The sequence below is a fragment of the Gigantopelta aegis genome, chromosome 9 (genome assembly GCF_016097555.1).
Source record: "Gigantopelta aegis isolate Gae_Host chromosome 9, Gae_host_genome, whole genome shotgun sequence".
NCBI lineage: Eukaryota > Metazoa > Mollusca > Gastropoda > Neomphalida > Peltospiridae > Gigantopelta > Gigantopelta aegis.
In genome coordinates this window covers 72766893-72783768 of record NC_054707.1, presented here as the reverse complement: position 1 = coordinate 72783768, position 16876 = coordinate 72766893, and the positions used below count along the sequence as shown (strand labels likewise).

The following is a 16876-nucleotide window of genomic DNA, read 5'->3' as shown; positions in this document are numbered from 1 at the left end:
CAAATACAAACTTAATGTGTATATGATAACAACAATGTGTCTAGTCCATTTAGAGGAAATATATGAAAACATGCTAGAGAGGTTTTCAAGCTGTTCTTAATTTGTTATGTCACAGGTTTTGATACATTCTGGTGTACATTTAAGCAATAAGAAAACTATTATACTGCATATATTATTAATTCATTAAAAAAAATCCCATTTTTTAAAAGATGAATAGTGGAATATGTATGCATCAAGGAACATTGAAATGTTCAACAAAACCAATTTATTATATTCTACACTTACAATATAATTCTTATAGTTATAAAATGATACATGATATAAAACATAATGTCAAGAAATGATGCAGCAATGAGAAGCTACTGAATATCAACATTACGTTTTCTACCATGCACCATTTTTAAATGTAAGCTTTAAGTAAAAACTTTTCCATGATTAGAAAAAATAGTTAGCTTGTTTTGTGCAAAATTTTAATATTCTGTGTTGCACACTTTTTCAACTGTTCAACTTCAAAAAGTAGGATATTTTTCATGAATCATCCAATATTCATATTAAAATTCTTATATATTGTAAACTGATGGCAAGTGTGTTCTGTATTGTGATTGGTTAATTACATTCTTTTCCCGGGATCAAATGAAAATAACACCCGGAAAGCTAATGATGTCATTAGAATATGACAACATTAGCAATTGGAACAGGCTAAGTTGATGGTTCAAGGGTCTACAGTTTGATTGTAGCCAGATATTTTTTTTCAAGAAATACCAAATATACAGTTAGTTCCATGGAGAAACGATTCAGTTTACAATGGACATAACCATATGGAGTTTTTAGATTCGCGGGTGTTATTGTCTATTTGATGCCCGCAAATGTTAAATTTTTTTACCTCAGGCTAACGCTTTCGGGATCAAATAGACAATAACACCCGCAAATGTAAAAACTCCATAAGGTTATCTTCTAATTCATACGTGTTCATGATACAACAAAATCAGCCTTAAACAAAACCTTGTCTAACCCACCCACCAGGACACTGGTCAATGGTAATAAATTTGTCAGTGAGACAAAATTTTCTCTAGTGCCAGGGCTCAACCTGTACATTGCCAAATTAGCCAACTGCTAATTTTTATACAAAGTGGCTACAACATTTAGTCTTTGGCTAATAACATGTTCTTTAAATTAGCCACTTGTGAATCTTTTATACGGAAATAGTGTACATGTGAAAACTGGCTAAACCAAAATTCTAATTCACTCTGCATATAACGCGAAATTTGATTGGCTAATCAAATCCATTTGCAGCAGTAAAACGAGCATGGCCTGTCGGAAATGTGGGAGATTCCCTAAGAGCCTATTTACATATTCATACACTACTTCTCACTGTTTAGTTGGTCTCCGGTAAAACTCAATTTGCACTAGCATAAACATCTGCAAATGGTCAAATACAATATAGTTATCCCCATATTATTTCCAGTGTGAGTCGTGAGTGGCTTAAGTTGGAACTGTTACTGACTGTAACTGAGATACATAACCAGCATTCACCCAACAAATACACTGTACCAGCCCTGGTTTTTGCCAGAGGGTAAAACAGGTATGCCATATCTAAAAAAAATTGTAGATTTTATTTTTTAAAGTTAACCTTTTGACAAAATTAATTACTTTTATCATTACTGTATGATTTTCTTAACCCCATGCCTCAATGTAACCCATTTTCTTTCTGGGGAAGGTCCTCCATAACCCCTGTTGACTGTGGTTGCATTCAGTTCAGTAGCACCATACCCAAAATTTTCTTTCTACCAGAAATACTGCCTAAAACCCAATAACTAGTATGGATGGGTATTACGAGAATCTTTGTTGGCATCCTGTGCATTACAATAAACTCATAATATATTGTTGCTAACAATGACAACAGTAATTTGATGGAGGTTTCTAACAAAATAAAGAAAACACATGATACAAGATGAAGTTTAAACCTTGAAAACCATTGAAATGATTGGTCACATATAAATAATAGTAGTCAATTTGGTACCTTCTTTTTCTATAGCTATGCACATACAAGTTGAAAAGAACCAGTCCAAGCCAAGAGATCTACTACAACAGATTTTTACAGAAAATACTGAACATAATTAGTACAGGCAAATGCACCATAATATAACCATATAGGTAATAAACTGTCTATATAACATATCTCTGCCCTGTGTCTTGACCACTATGATGGCCGGTGGTCACTTACTCTTACAGACCTGGGGTTTGATCACTAAACTCTAATAACTTTGTAGTCTTGCGATGTATTGCAAAAACAAATGCAAGGATGTGATGTTGCTTAATTAATGTGCGCCAAATTCACACAAAAATTTAACTTTATAATAATGATTACCAACAGTATGATCACAAGTACATGTATTTGATAGCTATGGCATTTCACACAAAAAGATGGGTCATGGTAAGGACAAAAAAAAAGAAAGAAAAAGAGTTATTTTATATGTATATTAAGAACTTTATTATTTGTACTGTTTGTAATAGTAACAAAAGTTTTTCAGCTGTAAATTTGTATTTATGTATGCAAAACTAGACTACTAAATTCACAATTAAAAAAAATCCCTATACAATGCATTCAATATATATATATATATAAATAATACTCTTTAACCTTTCAGGGTTTCTTCCAGAGGATAAAAGGGGTATGGCGCTATACCCAAATTTTTTAGCAGCTTTTATTTTTTTTAAGTTAACTTTTTGACAAAATTAATTACTCTTATCATTACTGTATGATTTTCTTAACCCTAACCCTAAACTTAACCCATTTTCTTTCTTGGGGTTTGCATTCAATTCCTCAGCACCATACCCAAAAATTTCTTTCTGGCAGAAACACTGCCTTTACTATATGTATTATCCATATTCTGTAATTATGTACTTTCTCCATGAAATAAATACCATTATTATATAACATTTAGTGAAATATCTTAAAATATCACTGTTATCAGTGAAATAAAAGTGTTATCAGTCACTCAGTGATGATAACACATTTTAGAGTTAAAATTTCACTATTTCACTCTAAAATGTGTTATCATCACTGTAGAAAGTGTTATCTTCAGTTAAGAAAGTCGGAACTATTTTGCTGCTGGCATTTTAAAAATAAAGGTAAATTGCCAAAAGTTATATAATAGATTGAAACTTTCATGTTTTTTGTGAAATATGATTTATATCTCATCTCGTGAAGTTTGCAATCATATCAGACTTGCGCGACTCGTGAGATATGACTGCAAACTTCACTCGATGAGATGTAAATCATATTTGACAAAAAACATGAAATATCCTCTATTTACCAAACACTATGTAAATGTAAAGTTACAATGTTTTGTGAATACAGTAACAGGCATCGAAATAAGCATGGTTACTAATGGTAATCCTTGTGCAGGTTACCATAGATTACGGACATGGTAACCTATAGATGACACATTTATCAATTTTACAATTCCCATTATCATTCTTACATAAACACACTAATACTGAATGTTATTCATTCGTATCACTGCTATCATGGTACTGATTCTTGTGTGTGAAATTTATATTTGAACAGCATTTAACTGATCAAACTTTACATGGTGGTATTTTTGTTCAAAATATTCTGAAAAGAATAAAGTACCATTTTCGACTTTCTTGATGTGTGGTAACCTTGACAACCATTCTTGATTTATTTCAATGCCTGCAGTAAGTATATATGCAATGGATCGCTTTACGGAAAGGTTTGAGCATACAAACAGAACTGACTGATTATGTAATATAGATCTATAAATACAGAACTGACTGATTATGTAATATAGATCTATAAATACAGAACTGACTGATTATGTAATATAGATCTATAAATACAGAACTGACTGATTATGTAATATAGATCTATAAATACAGAACTGACTGATTATGTAATATAGATCTATAAATACAGAACTGACTGATTATGTAATATAGATCTATAAATACAGGTATGCTCTGAAACAAAATGAACCCAAGTCCAGCTTGAAAACCCAACACTGAATAATAGGGAAAGAATACACAGCATGCATGCACCATAAACAGGCGGTCAAGGGAGGAAACTCCCCAAGTTACACTCACCACGAGTAATAATTAAATCATCATCTGTAACATGTATAAATAACGAATTGAAAGGGATTTTATACTAAATTATAACTATGACATTAGGGTTTCTGCCAGAGGGTATTCAGGCTAAAATTACACACCTAAAAATCTTGAAAATTAATTAATAAATTTTAAAAATGTTTAATAGATTAGAAGTAAGAGAACTGTTTTTTTAATTTGTCAAAGTAGATAAAATGCAGTGTTTAATTTCAATTTTATTTTAAAACCATAACCACCTAATGGGGGCATATAATTATGTACTTTTTGTTTTCATTATGTACCCTCAAAGTGTTTTCTGGCAGAAAACCTGGACATAGATACCAAACATAAAATGTGTCTCTTGTCTAAAAATCTAATATCCATGCTGTTAAACAGACATTCTTTTGCATTTGTGGTAATTCTAACGTGAAAGGTCTAGAGCACAGAAAAATAAAGTTTTTAAGCTGTTTGTGGTTAGGCCACATAAATAAAATAAAAAAAGAAAGTTGGTGAGCATCCAATTCCATCTACCCAAAGAGGCCCAACCGAGATTTTGTTTTCTTTCCTTTGCTATTCTTAACTTTCTACCCATTGTCAAGAGCAACACCACTTTTCAAGAACTAAGGCCATTATAGAATCTTCCTGAAAATGGCATTTTCTTCAAGTATCACATCTTAAAAGTAGATACCAACATGAAATACTGGAGAAAGGCTTCCTGGTACATTTTATATTCCACTTTGTTTAAAATAAAATAAAAATACAGTGAAACCCATCTAAACCGGACACAACTGGGACCAAGAAAAATGTCTGGTTAAATTCTATAAACAATGATTTTTTTAAAAGAGACTGTAAAATGTCTGCTTTTGAGGGAATTCCTGTTTACAGAGGGTCTGGTTTTAAGAGGTTTCACTGTAATAAAAAGTTTCATATCCACCACATTTCTGGAGGAAAAAGGAATGCCACCAATTTTTTTTTTTTAAATGTAGCCTTAAACTTAAAAACAATTAGTGCTGCTTGTTGCCTGCAGAATTGCTGCAACTATCATCTGTAACTGACACAGTTTGCCAACAAAATGGAACATATTTTTGTATTCTATTGAAAACACTCACAAACTGATTTTTGTTGTTGTTAATTTTTGTGCTAATGGTTCAAGCATGCTGTCATGAACAAACAAATCAGCTATGTGGATTACCTGTCCAAGACATGTACAAAGTTAACGGTTGGTTGTTAGTGGTTAGTGAGAGCCAATGAGCCACGTGCAGGTTACCACAAAATACGGACCTGTTAACCTATAGTTTGGGACAAATCTATTAAGTTTATAATGTCAGTTGTTAATTATTCATCATTCATATCACTCTTCTCATTGTATTGATACTTGTCTTATATTTTATTTTATTTTTTATAGTGTTTATTTTAATGGTTTTAAGTGTTAAATGGACATACCCTAGTTTCAACCAGTGAAAATTAACACTAAGTTTAGTTAATCTGCAAACCTGTAACACATTTTGATAAAGTTACAATTGAGTGAAACATGAGTCTCTGACTTTGAAATGGTGAAATACCCTCTATAAATAGACTAAAACTTGACTCCATAACTGTTACTTCTCAGACGCATGTGCGTTTTAAAAATAATATTTATTATGAAATGCATTTTGTGATAATAAAAACACTAGGATGACCAAAAACACTTCGAATGTATGGAAAATGATAATCTAAACACTAAAATCTAAGTAAAGTATGATTTACGTTTTCAAAAATGGTTATAGTAGTAAAAAAATATGTGTTGATGTTTAAAAACTAGGGTCCCTTTAACAAGTTGCACAATCAAAATACCCTTTAATCTGACAATATAATGTGTTTTCATTCTGTCCTTTTAGAGATCATGTTCTTGTTCATTATAAGTGCCATATAATAATTCAAAATAGCAAAAAAAAAAAAAAAATTTTTAAAATCTACAAATTGCTAAAAAGGTGTTGTGTAGGAGCAAACTAAATATTCTTAAGGATGGACATGTATATCTGAATCTAACTAGCTGAATATTTCTGTCTGCAAACAACAATCCAAACAGCAACAGTATCTAGCATAGTATGTTAAGTCCTAGCTTGCAAACTACTTTCCATATAACAGCCTATAAGCAGAGAACAACATGTTAATGACATAAGTTATCGGCATAATCCTGTGAAGGTAGGAATGAGGAACTCTTCAAGGTTGCTACGTAGAATTCCCTATTTGTACTGAACAGGATGAAGCCGATAACCGACGTCATTAATCTCTTGTTTTTATCCTGCAACTCTACAAGAACAATGGGGAAATCATCTTTGTTCCTAACTTTTGATATGTTCAAGTTAAACAAGTAAATGTTTTGCAGTGTGACATGCAAAATTCATGATTTCATTCTTGTAATATATTACGGTGTATTTGTCATGTTCAAAAAATAGTTTTTAAACTCATAATTACTAAATTAATATATAATATTTATATTTACCACATCACAAAATTTAATATGTATTAAAATTAATGACCCAGATGTAAAGAACATTCAACTGCATATCTAGTAAAAGCATATGAATCGAGTCAGACAGGTCAAATGGCAAACAACATATCCTGATAATAGCACTTTATGGTTTATGATTTAAATGGCAGACCTATGGAAATTGCCGGCACGATCATTCCGTTCATACATCGCTCCCACAAATCTAATTTGAATAACTTATTTTTTGTTCATGCATTATATTTTGTGTTCATGCATTATATTTTTTGTTCATGCATTATATTTAGAACATCACGGGTTATGCAAAAAGGAAATAGGTTAACTGAATTTAGTTTTGCTTAACCCATTATTAAATGATGCCAATTTTTCAATTCTCAACAGTGGTTGCAGGATAAAACATGTAAGTGCTAGTCTGCATACACTAGAGTCTAGATTGCAGTACGCAACATGTTACGTCAGGGTTATTGAAGTACTCACCTGCTAGATGGAATGGGTAGTAGTCAACAGAGAACTTGTACATCGTTAGTTGCATTGCTCCATTCTCAAGATTACACGCTCTCTCTGCTGCTGGAACTAAAACATTACAAAAGAAAATTATTTATACATAATTACACACATACACCTTTACCATATTGATCAGCATCTTACCAGTAATAAGTTAAAAATAATCATCAATGTGAAGTAATCTAGCAGTAAAGTGCTCGCTTGATGCATGGTCAGTCTAGGATCAATGTCAAGTCATCTAGCAGTAAAGTGCTCGCTTGATGCATGGTCAGTCTAGGATCAATGTGAGGTAATCTAGCAGTAAAGTGCTCGCTTGATGCATGGTCAGTCTAGGATCAATGTGAGGTAATCTAGCAGTAAAGTGCTCGCTTGATGCATGGTCAGTCTAGGATCAATGTCAAGTCATCTAGCAGTAAAGTGCTCGCTTGATGCATGGTCAGTCTAGGATCAATGTGAGGTAATCTAGCAGTAAAGTGCTCGCTTGATGCATGGTCAGTCTAGGATCAATGTCAAGTAATCTAGCAGTAAAGTGCTCGCTTGTTGCATGGTCAGTCTAGGATCAATGTGAAGTGATCTAGCAGTAAAGTGCTCGCTTGATGCATGGTCAGTCTAGGATCAATGTGAGGTGATCTAGCAGTAAAGTGCTCGCTTGATGCATGGTCAGTCTAGGATCAATGTGAGGTGATCTAGCAGTAAAGTGCTCGCTTGATGCATGGTCAGTCTAGGATCAATGTCAAGTAATCTAGCAGTAAAGTGCTCGCTTGATGCATGGTCAGTCTAGGATCAATGTCAAGTAATCTAGCAGTAAAGTGCTCGCTTGATGCATGGTCAGTCTAGGATCAATGTGAGGTAATCTAGCAGTAAAGTGCTCGCTTGATGCATGGTCAGTCTAGGATCAATGTGAAGTAATCTAGCAGTAAAGTGCTCGCTTGATGCATGGTCAGTCTAGGATCAATGTGAAGTAATCTAGCAGTAAAGTGCTCGCTTGATGCATGGTCAGTCTAGGATCAATGTCAAGTAATCTAGCAGTAAAGTGCTCGCTTGATGCATGGTCAGTCTAGGATCAATGTCAAGTAATCTAGCAATAAAGTGCTCGCTTGATGCATGGTCAGTCTAGGATCAATGTCAAGTCATCTAGCAGTAAAGTGCTCGCTTGTTGCATGGTCAGTCTAGGATCAATGTGAAGTAATCTAGCAGTAAAGTGCTCGCTTGATGCATGGTCAGTCTAGGATCAATGTCAAGTCATCTAGCAGTAAAGTGCTCGCTTGATGCATGGTCAGTCTAGGATCAATGTGAGGTGATCTAGCAGTAAAGTGCTCTCTTGATGCATGCTCAGTCTAGGATCAATGTGAAGTAATCTAGCAGTAAAGTGCTCTCTTGATGCATGGTCAGTCTAGGATCAATGTGAGGTGATCTAGCAGTAAAGTGCTCTCTTGATGCATGCTCAGTCTAGGATCAATGTGAAGTAATCTAGCAGTAAAGTGCTCGCTTGATGCATGGTCAGTCTAGGATCAATGTGAGGTAATCTAGCAGTAAAGTGCTCGCTTGATGCATGGTCAGTCTAGGATCAATGTGAGGTGATCTAGCAGTAAAGTGCTCTCTTGATGCATGGTCAGTCTAGGATCAATGTGAGGTGATCTAGCAGTAAAGTGCTCTCTTGATGCATGCTCAGTCTAGGATCAATGTGAAGTAATCTAGCAGTAAAGTGCTCGCTTGATGCATGGTCAGTCTAGGATCAATGTCAAGTAATCTAGCAGTAAAGTGCTCGCTTGATGCATGCTCAGTCTAGGATCAATGTGAGATAATCTAGCAGTAAAGTGCTCGCTTGATGCATGCTCAGTCTAGGATCAATGTCGAGTAATCTAGCAGTAAAGTGCTCGCTTGATGCATGCTCAGTCTAGGATCAATATCAACAGCCCTTTAGGCTAGTTCTCATTCCAGCTAGTGCTCCACCACTGGGGTAACAAAAACTGGTGTCAATTATCCTGTCTGTGGGATGAAGCATATAAAAGATCCCTTGCTGCCAATGAAAAAAAAGAGTAGCCCATGGTGTTGTGCCAGCAGTTTTCTTCTCTCATTATTCGTGTGATCCTTAACCTTAAGTCTGATACCTTAAGACCATAATTAAAACGTGTTGAGTGTATCGTTAAGTAAAACATTTCTTTCCTTCTTTGTTAACAAACTGCACAAATAAGAGTTTGGATTGGCTAGTCATGAGAGACAGGTTACGTTTGGGTATGCAGTGCCAGTGTTGTGTGAAACAAAAGAATCCCTCAATGAGGTATATTATAAAAAAATAAAAATAAAAAAATAATTAAATTCCTTGCAATTCTACACTCCCTTTGAGCATGGACCTACATGATTTACACATAGTCTATCGCATTGAGTGTTAAAGATATGGTATTTGTGACACTTGCTGCTGTTGTACTGTATCACTAAAGGATTTTTTACATGCACATTCTCACAGACAGACAACATATACCATTGGGTTTTGTTTTTTGACATATCAGTTATAACTTGTTGGAAATATCCGAATGCATCCACCATGGAGAAATGATGGTTTCAACATATTTCTAAGTTAGCACATTAATGAAATATAAAGCATACCTCATAAAGCATATGTCTTTTCCTATTACACACTGCTTTCTATTTATTTCTGACTAAAATATGTATCCTACATGAATTTCAAATTGCTACGCAGTAATTGCATAAAGCTTTTTTATGTTCATTGATTTTCTGTCTTTACTATATGACATATATGCAAGCCACAGCAAACAACAATTCTAAATATGGCAAAAGGAATAGAAATAAGTCCACATGAAACAGTTATTATGAACTGATTGACAGAGACATTATTTTTGCAATTATCACAACACAGAACAAGATAAACAAAAGAAAAATGTTATCATTGTTCACTTAATTAACAAAAATTGTTTAACGACACCACTAGAGCACATTGATTATTAATCATCGACTATTAGATGTTAAACATGGTAATTTTGACATATAGTCTTAGAGAGGAAACCCGCTACATTTTTCCATTAGTAGCAAGGGATCTTTTATATGCACTATCTCGCACATACTACGGCCTAATAAGTCCACCGATGGGGATTGATCTCAAACCGACCATGCATCAAGCGAGCACTTTACCACTGGACTACGTCCCACCCCCCTCCCCATCCCAACTAACAATTTAAACACCACATTACATTCAGATATTAATACTTGTTAGAAAAAAAAAAAGAAGTGTGTACTGTCTATAAAAATACTATATATATAGTTATAAAAAAACCTAACAAGCAGTCACATTGTTTGCCTAAAATTAAATTCTCATTTCCACCGTAATTTAGCCATTTACACACAAAGAAATGAACAAAATTGTATCAATAATTACATTATAACCCTTTTAAGGTAGTTAAATTTCATTACTTCCCCTGATTTTAATCCCATCATCATTAAAAGAACACCATACAAAATAAAAAACATTTCACAGATTAGATCTGTTGAATCTACAACAGAGTCTACAAATAATTTAGTCTACGGTTGATAGTTACGTTGCAATTCAGGGTAGACCTACACAGCCCTCTACATTGCGACCAATTTAGGTGCATATGCGACCACTATTTTTATTTGGCGACTAAAACATTTCATACTATCTAGCGTATATAAAAATACAAGTAGGAGCCATCTTGCCTCCTGTATGGAAAAGGTAATGTAGAGGGCTGGACCTACAAGTCAGTCATTGTTTATTGTCTGGGACAGGAAAAACTAACATCAGTCAGTCAGTCAGTTTAACATGCACCGCCCTCAGTGGTGTCATGGTTAAGCCATCGGACATAAGGCCGGTAGGTAGAGAGTTCGCAACCCAGTACCAGCTCCCACCCAGAGCGAGATTTAACAACTCAATGGGTAGGTGTAAGCCCACTACACCCTCTTCTCTCAGGGTAAAATAATAATTACAGTGCCTTCCACATCCCCCTTGTGATCAGAACAGCATTTAGGTTTTATTTACATATGTTTCCATTACCAGGGGTGGGGTTTAGCTTGGATCAAAGGATTGAACCCCCTTAGTGGACCCATTCTCTGATTCAGTTTTCCCCCGTCCCAAATAATTCCCCACATTTGGGTTATATCAATGGCCAAGGTATGTGCTATCCAGCCTGTGGAAAAGGTCTTTTGCTGCTACTCAAAAAATGCAGAGCATTTTTGCCAAGACAATGTATGAGAATTATCAAATGTTTAACTGAAGATTAATTAGTCAATGTGCTCTAGTGGTGTCGGAGGGCTGGATGTAGCCCAGTGGTAAAGACAATGTATGAGAATTATCAAATGTTTAACTGAAGATTAATTAGTCAATGTGCTCTAGTGGTGTCGGAGGGTGGGATGTAGCCCAGTGGTAAAGACAATGTATGAGAATTATCAAATGTTTAACTGAAGATTAATTAGTCAATGTGCTCTAGTGGTGTCGGAGGGCTGGATGTAGCCCAGTGGTAAAGACAATGTATGAGAATTATCAAATGTTTAACTGAAGATTAATTAGTCAATGTACTCTAGTGGTGTCGGAGGGTGGGATGTAGCCCAGTGGTAAAGCACTCGCCTGATGCGTGGTTCATTTAGGATTGATCCCAGTCGGTGGGCCCCGTTGGGATATTTCTTGCTCTAGCCAGTGTACCACGACTGGTATACCAAAGGCTGTGATATGTGCTATCCTGTCTGTGGGATAGTGCATATAAAAGATACCTTGCTACAGGAAAATGTAGCATTTTTTTCTCTAAGACTATATGCTAAAAATTACCAAATGTTTGACATCCAATAGCTGATGATTAATAATTCAATGTGCTCTAGTGGTGTCTAGTAGGTGAACACATTTCATTTCAACTTATTTTCATGCTTATATCCAATTAAGGTTCAAGCATGCTTCCTAGACACAGACCTCAGCTATCTTAGACCGGGAGCCAAGTGAGATTTAATTGTTGCGAGAGTTCTAAAAGGTTTGAGGTGGTTGAGGTGTAGAGGGACCCCAACTGACTACAGAAACCCAATTCTTAAGTATATATAGTGCGGGAGTAAATAGGGGGCGCTACTGAAATTACCCCCAAAATGGGATTTAATTGTTGTGAAAGTTCCATCCAAAATTCCTTTGTTCTTATTAGAGGACATCTCACTGAGCCCAAATCCACAACTTAAGAAAAAATATTTTGCGGGAAAGGCTACTTAAGAAAGACTCTAATTAGTGCTAATTAGGGATTTAATTGTTGTGAAAGTTCCATCCTTGGAACCAAATGTAAAATGTAGAGTATGCTCATCCGATTCAGAATTACAAATTTAAGAAAAAATAATGCAGGAAAGTGCACTTAAGAAGAGGTCAAATGCTAATTAGGGATTTAATTGTTGTGAAAGTTCCATCCTTGAAACCAAATGTAAAATGTAAAGTATGCTCACCTGATTCAGAATTACCAATTTAAGAAAAAAAATTTGCGGGAAAGTGCACTTAAGAAGAGGTCAAATGCTAATTAGGGATTTAATTGTTGTGAAAGTTCCATTCGAAATTCCTTTGCTATTTGGTAGCCCACTGAGCCCAAATCCACTACTCATGAAAAAATATTAGTGGGAAAGGCTACTTAAGAAAGGCTATTTGGTAGTCCACTGAGCCCAAATCCACTACTCATGAAAAAATATTTAGTGGGAAAGGCTACTTAAGAAAGGCTATTTGGTAGTCCACTGAGCCCAAATCCACTACTCATGAAAAAATATTTAGTGGGAAAGGCTACTTAAGAAAGACTCTAATTAGTGCTAATTAGGGATTTAATGGTTGTGAAAGTTCCTTCCTTGGAACAAATGTGAAATGCTCACCCGATTCAGACAAGATAATGACATAGCATCAATGTGAAAGGTGTTTTTTTCTTCTTTAGAACATGGACATGTAGTATATCAATGGATAGCTTTTGGTGAGTATTGTACAGATAAGTCAATATTATGTATGAATATGGTATACAGAGTCATAAAACATGTTAATAGCCATTTTTTTGCTGAGAGATGTGCGCCATCTTGTCACGGTAAAATGTTTTTTCAGACTGCTAATTGGAGACCGTCCATAAAGTGGGTTTTTTCAAAATCAGGGATTTTTTTTATAACCTCTGCTCCATGTACACCTTTTGTATATTTTATCATTACTTCCCCCCCCCCCCCCGCATGCGTGTTCAGGTGTAAATTAATCTTTGATGCTGAAAAAAGTACATCAGACACAATTAGGAGCATGGACTGCATCCATCTGACACCAATAAAATAATACATTTTGATGTATGTACCCCTCTCCATGTAATTCCCGACATGTGATTACACCCCCTGTACCACCAGGATCTGCTTGTGTAACATACTGACATGTCTCTGCATAATAGAAAAGCCTTGAAACATTTCAACACCATTTCTTGCAACGACATAAATGTAATTTTTGACATGCATTAATGGCCTACAGTAGACTTGTCTACACTGACTTCTACCTCTCCTTGGGGGCAGGATCTAACTCAGTAAGTACAGTGTTCACCTGAGATCCTTCAGTCGAAGGATTGAATCCCTTAGGTGAACCCAAGCTCTGATTGATTTTTCCTGCCTTAGCCAGTGCCCCGTGCCTGGTACCCAAAACGAACACTTACAGCGGTTTCCTCTTAGATTATATAACCAAATGTTTGACATCCACTAGCCAGTCATTGAACAAAACAAACTTTCTAGCTCTATGTTACTCCAACGCAGAACCAAGAAAACTGTCCATTGTGTGTATTTGGATTTTAGAATGTCCTTCACTGACAACATCACCTACTTAAAGCATAATGTGTCTGTATTTGACAAGAAATGTAATAAAGCCTGGAACAGTCTTCCTTCAAGACAGATGCTGTTGTTCTTTGGATTTATTATAAACTAGAAGTCATTTGAAGAAAAGATTATTCATCTCGAAACGATCTAAAAAACAAGCCATTCCTTCATAAATATACCATACTTGTCATTGCCCATCTTAATAAGTCTGTTCATCATATCATTGAAAACTTTGACTTCAATACCTCATCTATTTGCTACTTTCTTTAAATATATTTTCCATATGTCCCAATCTGATATTTCTCAGAAATGTCTTCTGTGTGTATTTGGTCTATTCATGGTGTCTGAGATATTTCAACTTTTGACCAATCTTCATAGATGACTCCAGCTCTGCTACCACCTTTCATAGACACATTATTCTCCTCATGTTCCTGGTCAATAGAAACAGCAAAGAATGGTTATCATGTTGTTGTTTTTTTATTGTGAAGCACCCTGCCAAAATTCAGCATATACATCAACATTTTATTCATTAGTGTCGCCAAATCTTGCAAATGCACTGACAGTCACCTAGTTTGTGTTTCAAGAAACCAATAATGATAAAATACTTGTTTGCAGAATGAAGTTTGCTTTTCAAATGCTTAAAGAAAGAGCATTATTTTTATTTTCAACTGCAGAACTGAAAAACAAAATTGGAACAGGGTTCATGATTCAGCTCTATGATTGCAGCAGTCTTTGACTGATGAAGTATAAATCATATATGTCCTCTACTGTAGGAAGGTGGGGATGTGTCACATTAGTGACCTTTGGGAAAGGAGTCTGTCGATCCTGAAGAGGCAACTCCTCTAGGACATCCACTAATTCACTACCATCAAGAATATAGATCTGCTACCACTTTGAATTCTGCCATCTTCATATGAAGGCATCTGAGAAACACAATTAAGTGATATTCACTATGACTTAATAGACATATACATTCAATACGTTTGTCATTGGCATACAAAGGGTGGTCCAGGATAATTATGAATATTTGGTTGGGATTCAGAATGCGAACTTCCGTTTTCACTACACACATTGAGTGATGAATAGGCAGCGTTACAAAAACAGGAATACAAGAGAAATCATAGGCACATTCCTCTCAGGGGTGGTACTCCCTGGCTGATGGTTATCATGGAATATAGCCACGAAATAATTTCATCTTCGTCAAAACCATACCATTCAAAAATTATTCCTGGTACATTGACTCATATAACCTATGAGGTTCATGCCTACAATATGTGCATTGGGCATATGTACTAACCAGTGTAATATGAATCCTGCGATGTTCGCAACATAATTAAATATGTATGTCACTTTCCCCAAAGAGATATGGTGGACATAACCCTTCTCCTCTTCTTCTGCGTTCAAACACTGTATGTTCCCGATGAATTGTGTGGTGTTGATCATTTCACATTTGGTTCCCCACAGATTGTTTCTAAAGTGCATCGGTATTAACATAGAGGTGTTCTCCAATAAATGTTTGGTGGCATTAATTCTGAAATACCTTGAAATACTAGTCTAGTATAAACTATGTTAGCTATTTAAAGAAAAAACTACATGAAATTGTCATTAAGCAGTAAACTACAAGATGTGTAACGGACTTATATATGTAAATCTGTGTTATTAAGTGTGTATATAGCAATAAATATGGCTGCCACAACAATCACCGAATAAATCTCTAATGTTGCTATTTCAAAAATATTTCCTAAGATATGTCCTAAAATGTAAAATGGCATGTTTCTATCATCAAAGATGCACGTTTGTCCTTGATGATGATGAATTGGATGATGATGTTAATATTGAGTGAAACCTTTAAGTTGAAATGCACACATAATATTTAAGGGAAGGTAATATAGTATGTTCACTATAATACAAAATGTCGTATATTCTCTTAATTTACCTAAGAAATAGAGATAATTTAGGCATATATAAATTGTATACTGGGTAATATAAACTAAATCCGCATAGGTTTTTAGAAGGAAAAATAGAGACTTTTTAAAACTATATTTAATTAAAAATGGCTATTAACATGTTCTATGACTCTGTATACCATATGCATACATAATATTGACTTATCTGTACAATACACACCAAAAGCTATCCATTGATATACTACATGTCCATGTTCTAAAGAAAAAGAAAAAAACTTTCACATTGATGCTATAAGTCATTATCTTGTCTGAATCGGGTGAGCATTTCACATTTGGACTGGCCTCGGTGGCGACGTGGTTAGGCCATCAGTCAACAGGCTGGTAGGTACTGGGTTCGGATCCCAGTCGAGGTATGGGATTTTTAATCCAGATACCGACTCCAAACCCTGAGTGAGTGCTCCGCAAGGCTCAATGGGTAGGTGTAAACCACTTGATCACCGACCAGTGATCCATAACTGGTTCAACAAAGGCCATGGTTTGTGCTATCCTGCCTGTGGGAAGCGCAAATAAAAGATCCATTGCTGCTAATCGGAAAGAGTAGCCCATGTAGTGGCGACAGCGGGTTTCCTCTCAAAATCTGTGTGGTCCTTAACCATATGTCTCACGCCATATAACCATAAATAAAATGTGTTGAGTGCGTCGTTAAATAAATTTTTCTTGCTTTCACATTTGGTTCCAAGGATGGAACTTTCACAAGCATTAAATCCCTAATTAACACTAATTAGAGTCTTTCTTAAGTAGCCTTGGGCTCAGTGACATGTCCTCTACCAAATAGCAAAGGAATTTCGAATGGAACTTTCACAACAATTAAATCCATAATTAGCACTAATTAGCATTTGACCTCTTCTTAAGTGCACTTACCTGCAATATTTTTTTCTTAAATTGGAAATTCTGAATCAGGTGAGCATACTTTACATTTTACATTTGGTTTCAAGGATGGAACTTTCACAACAATTAAATCCCTAATTAGCACTAATTAGAGTCTTTCTTAAGT

General features: G+C 35.2%; 1 protein-coding gene across 1 annotated transcript in view; it reads right to left on the bottom strand.

Annotated features, from left to right (window-relative positions):
* LOC121380839 (UHRF1-binding protein 1-like) overlaps positions 1 to 16876 on the bottom strand; it is an 81894-nt gene that overhangs the window by 38301 nt on the left and 26717 nt on the right. The window contains exon 9 of the mRNA XM_041509827.1: positions 7079 to 7174. Coding sequence (XP_041365761.1) covers positions 7079 to 7174 — 96 coding nt within the window. The remainder of the gene's footprint in view (positions 1 to 7078; positions 7175 to 16876) is intronic.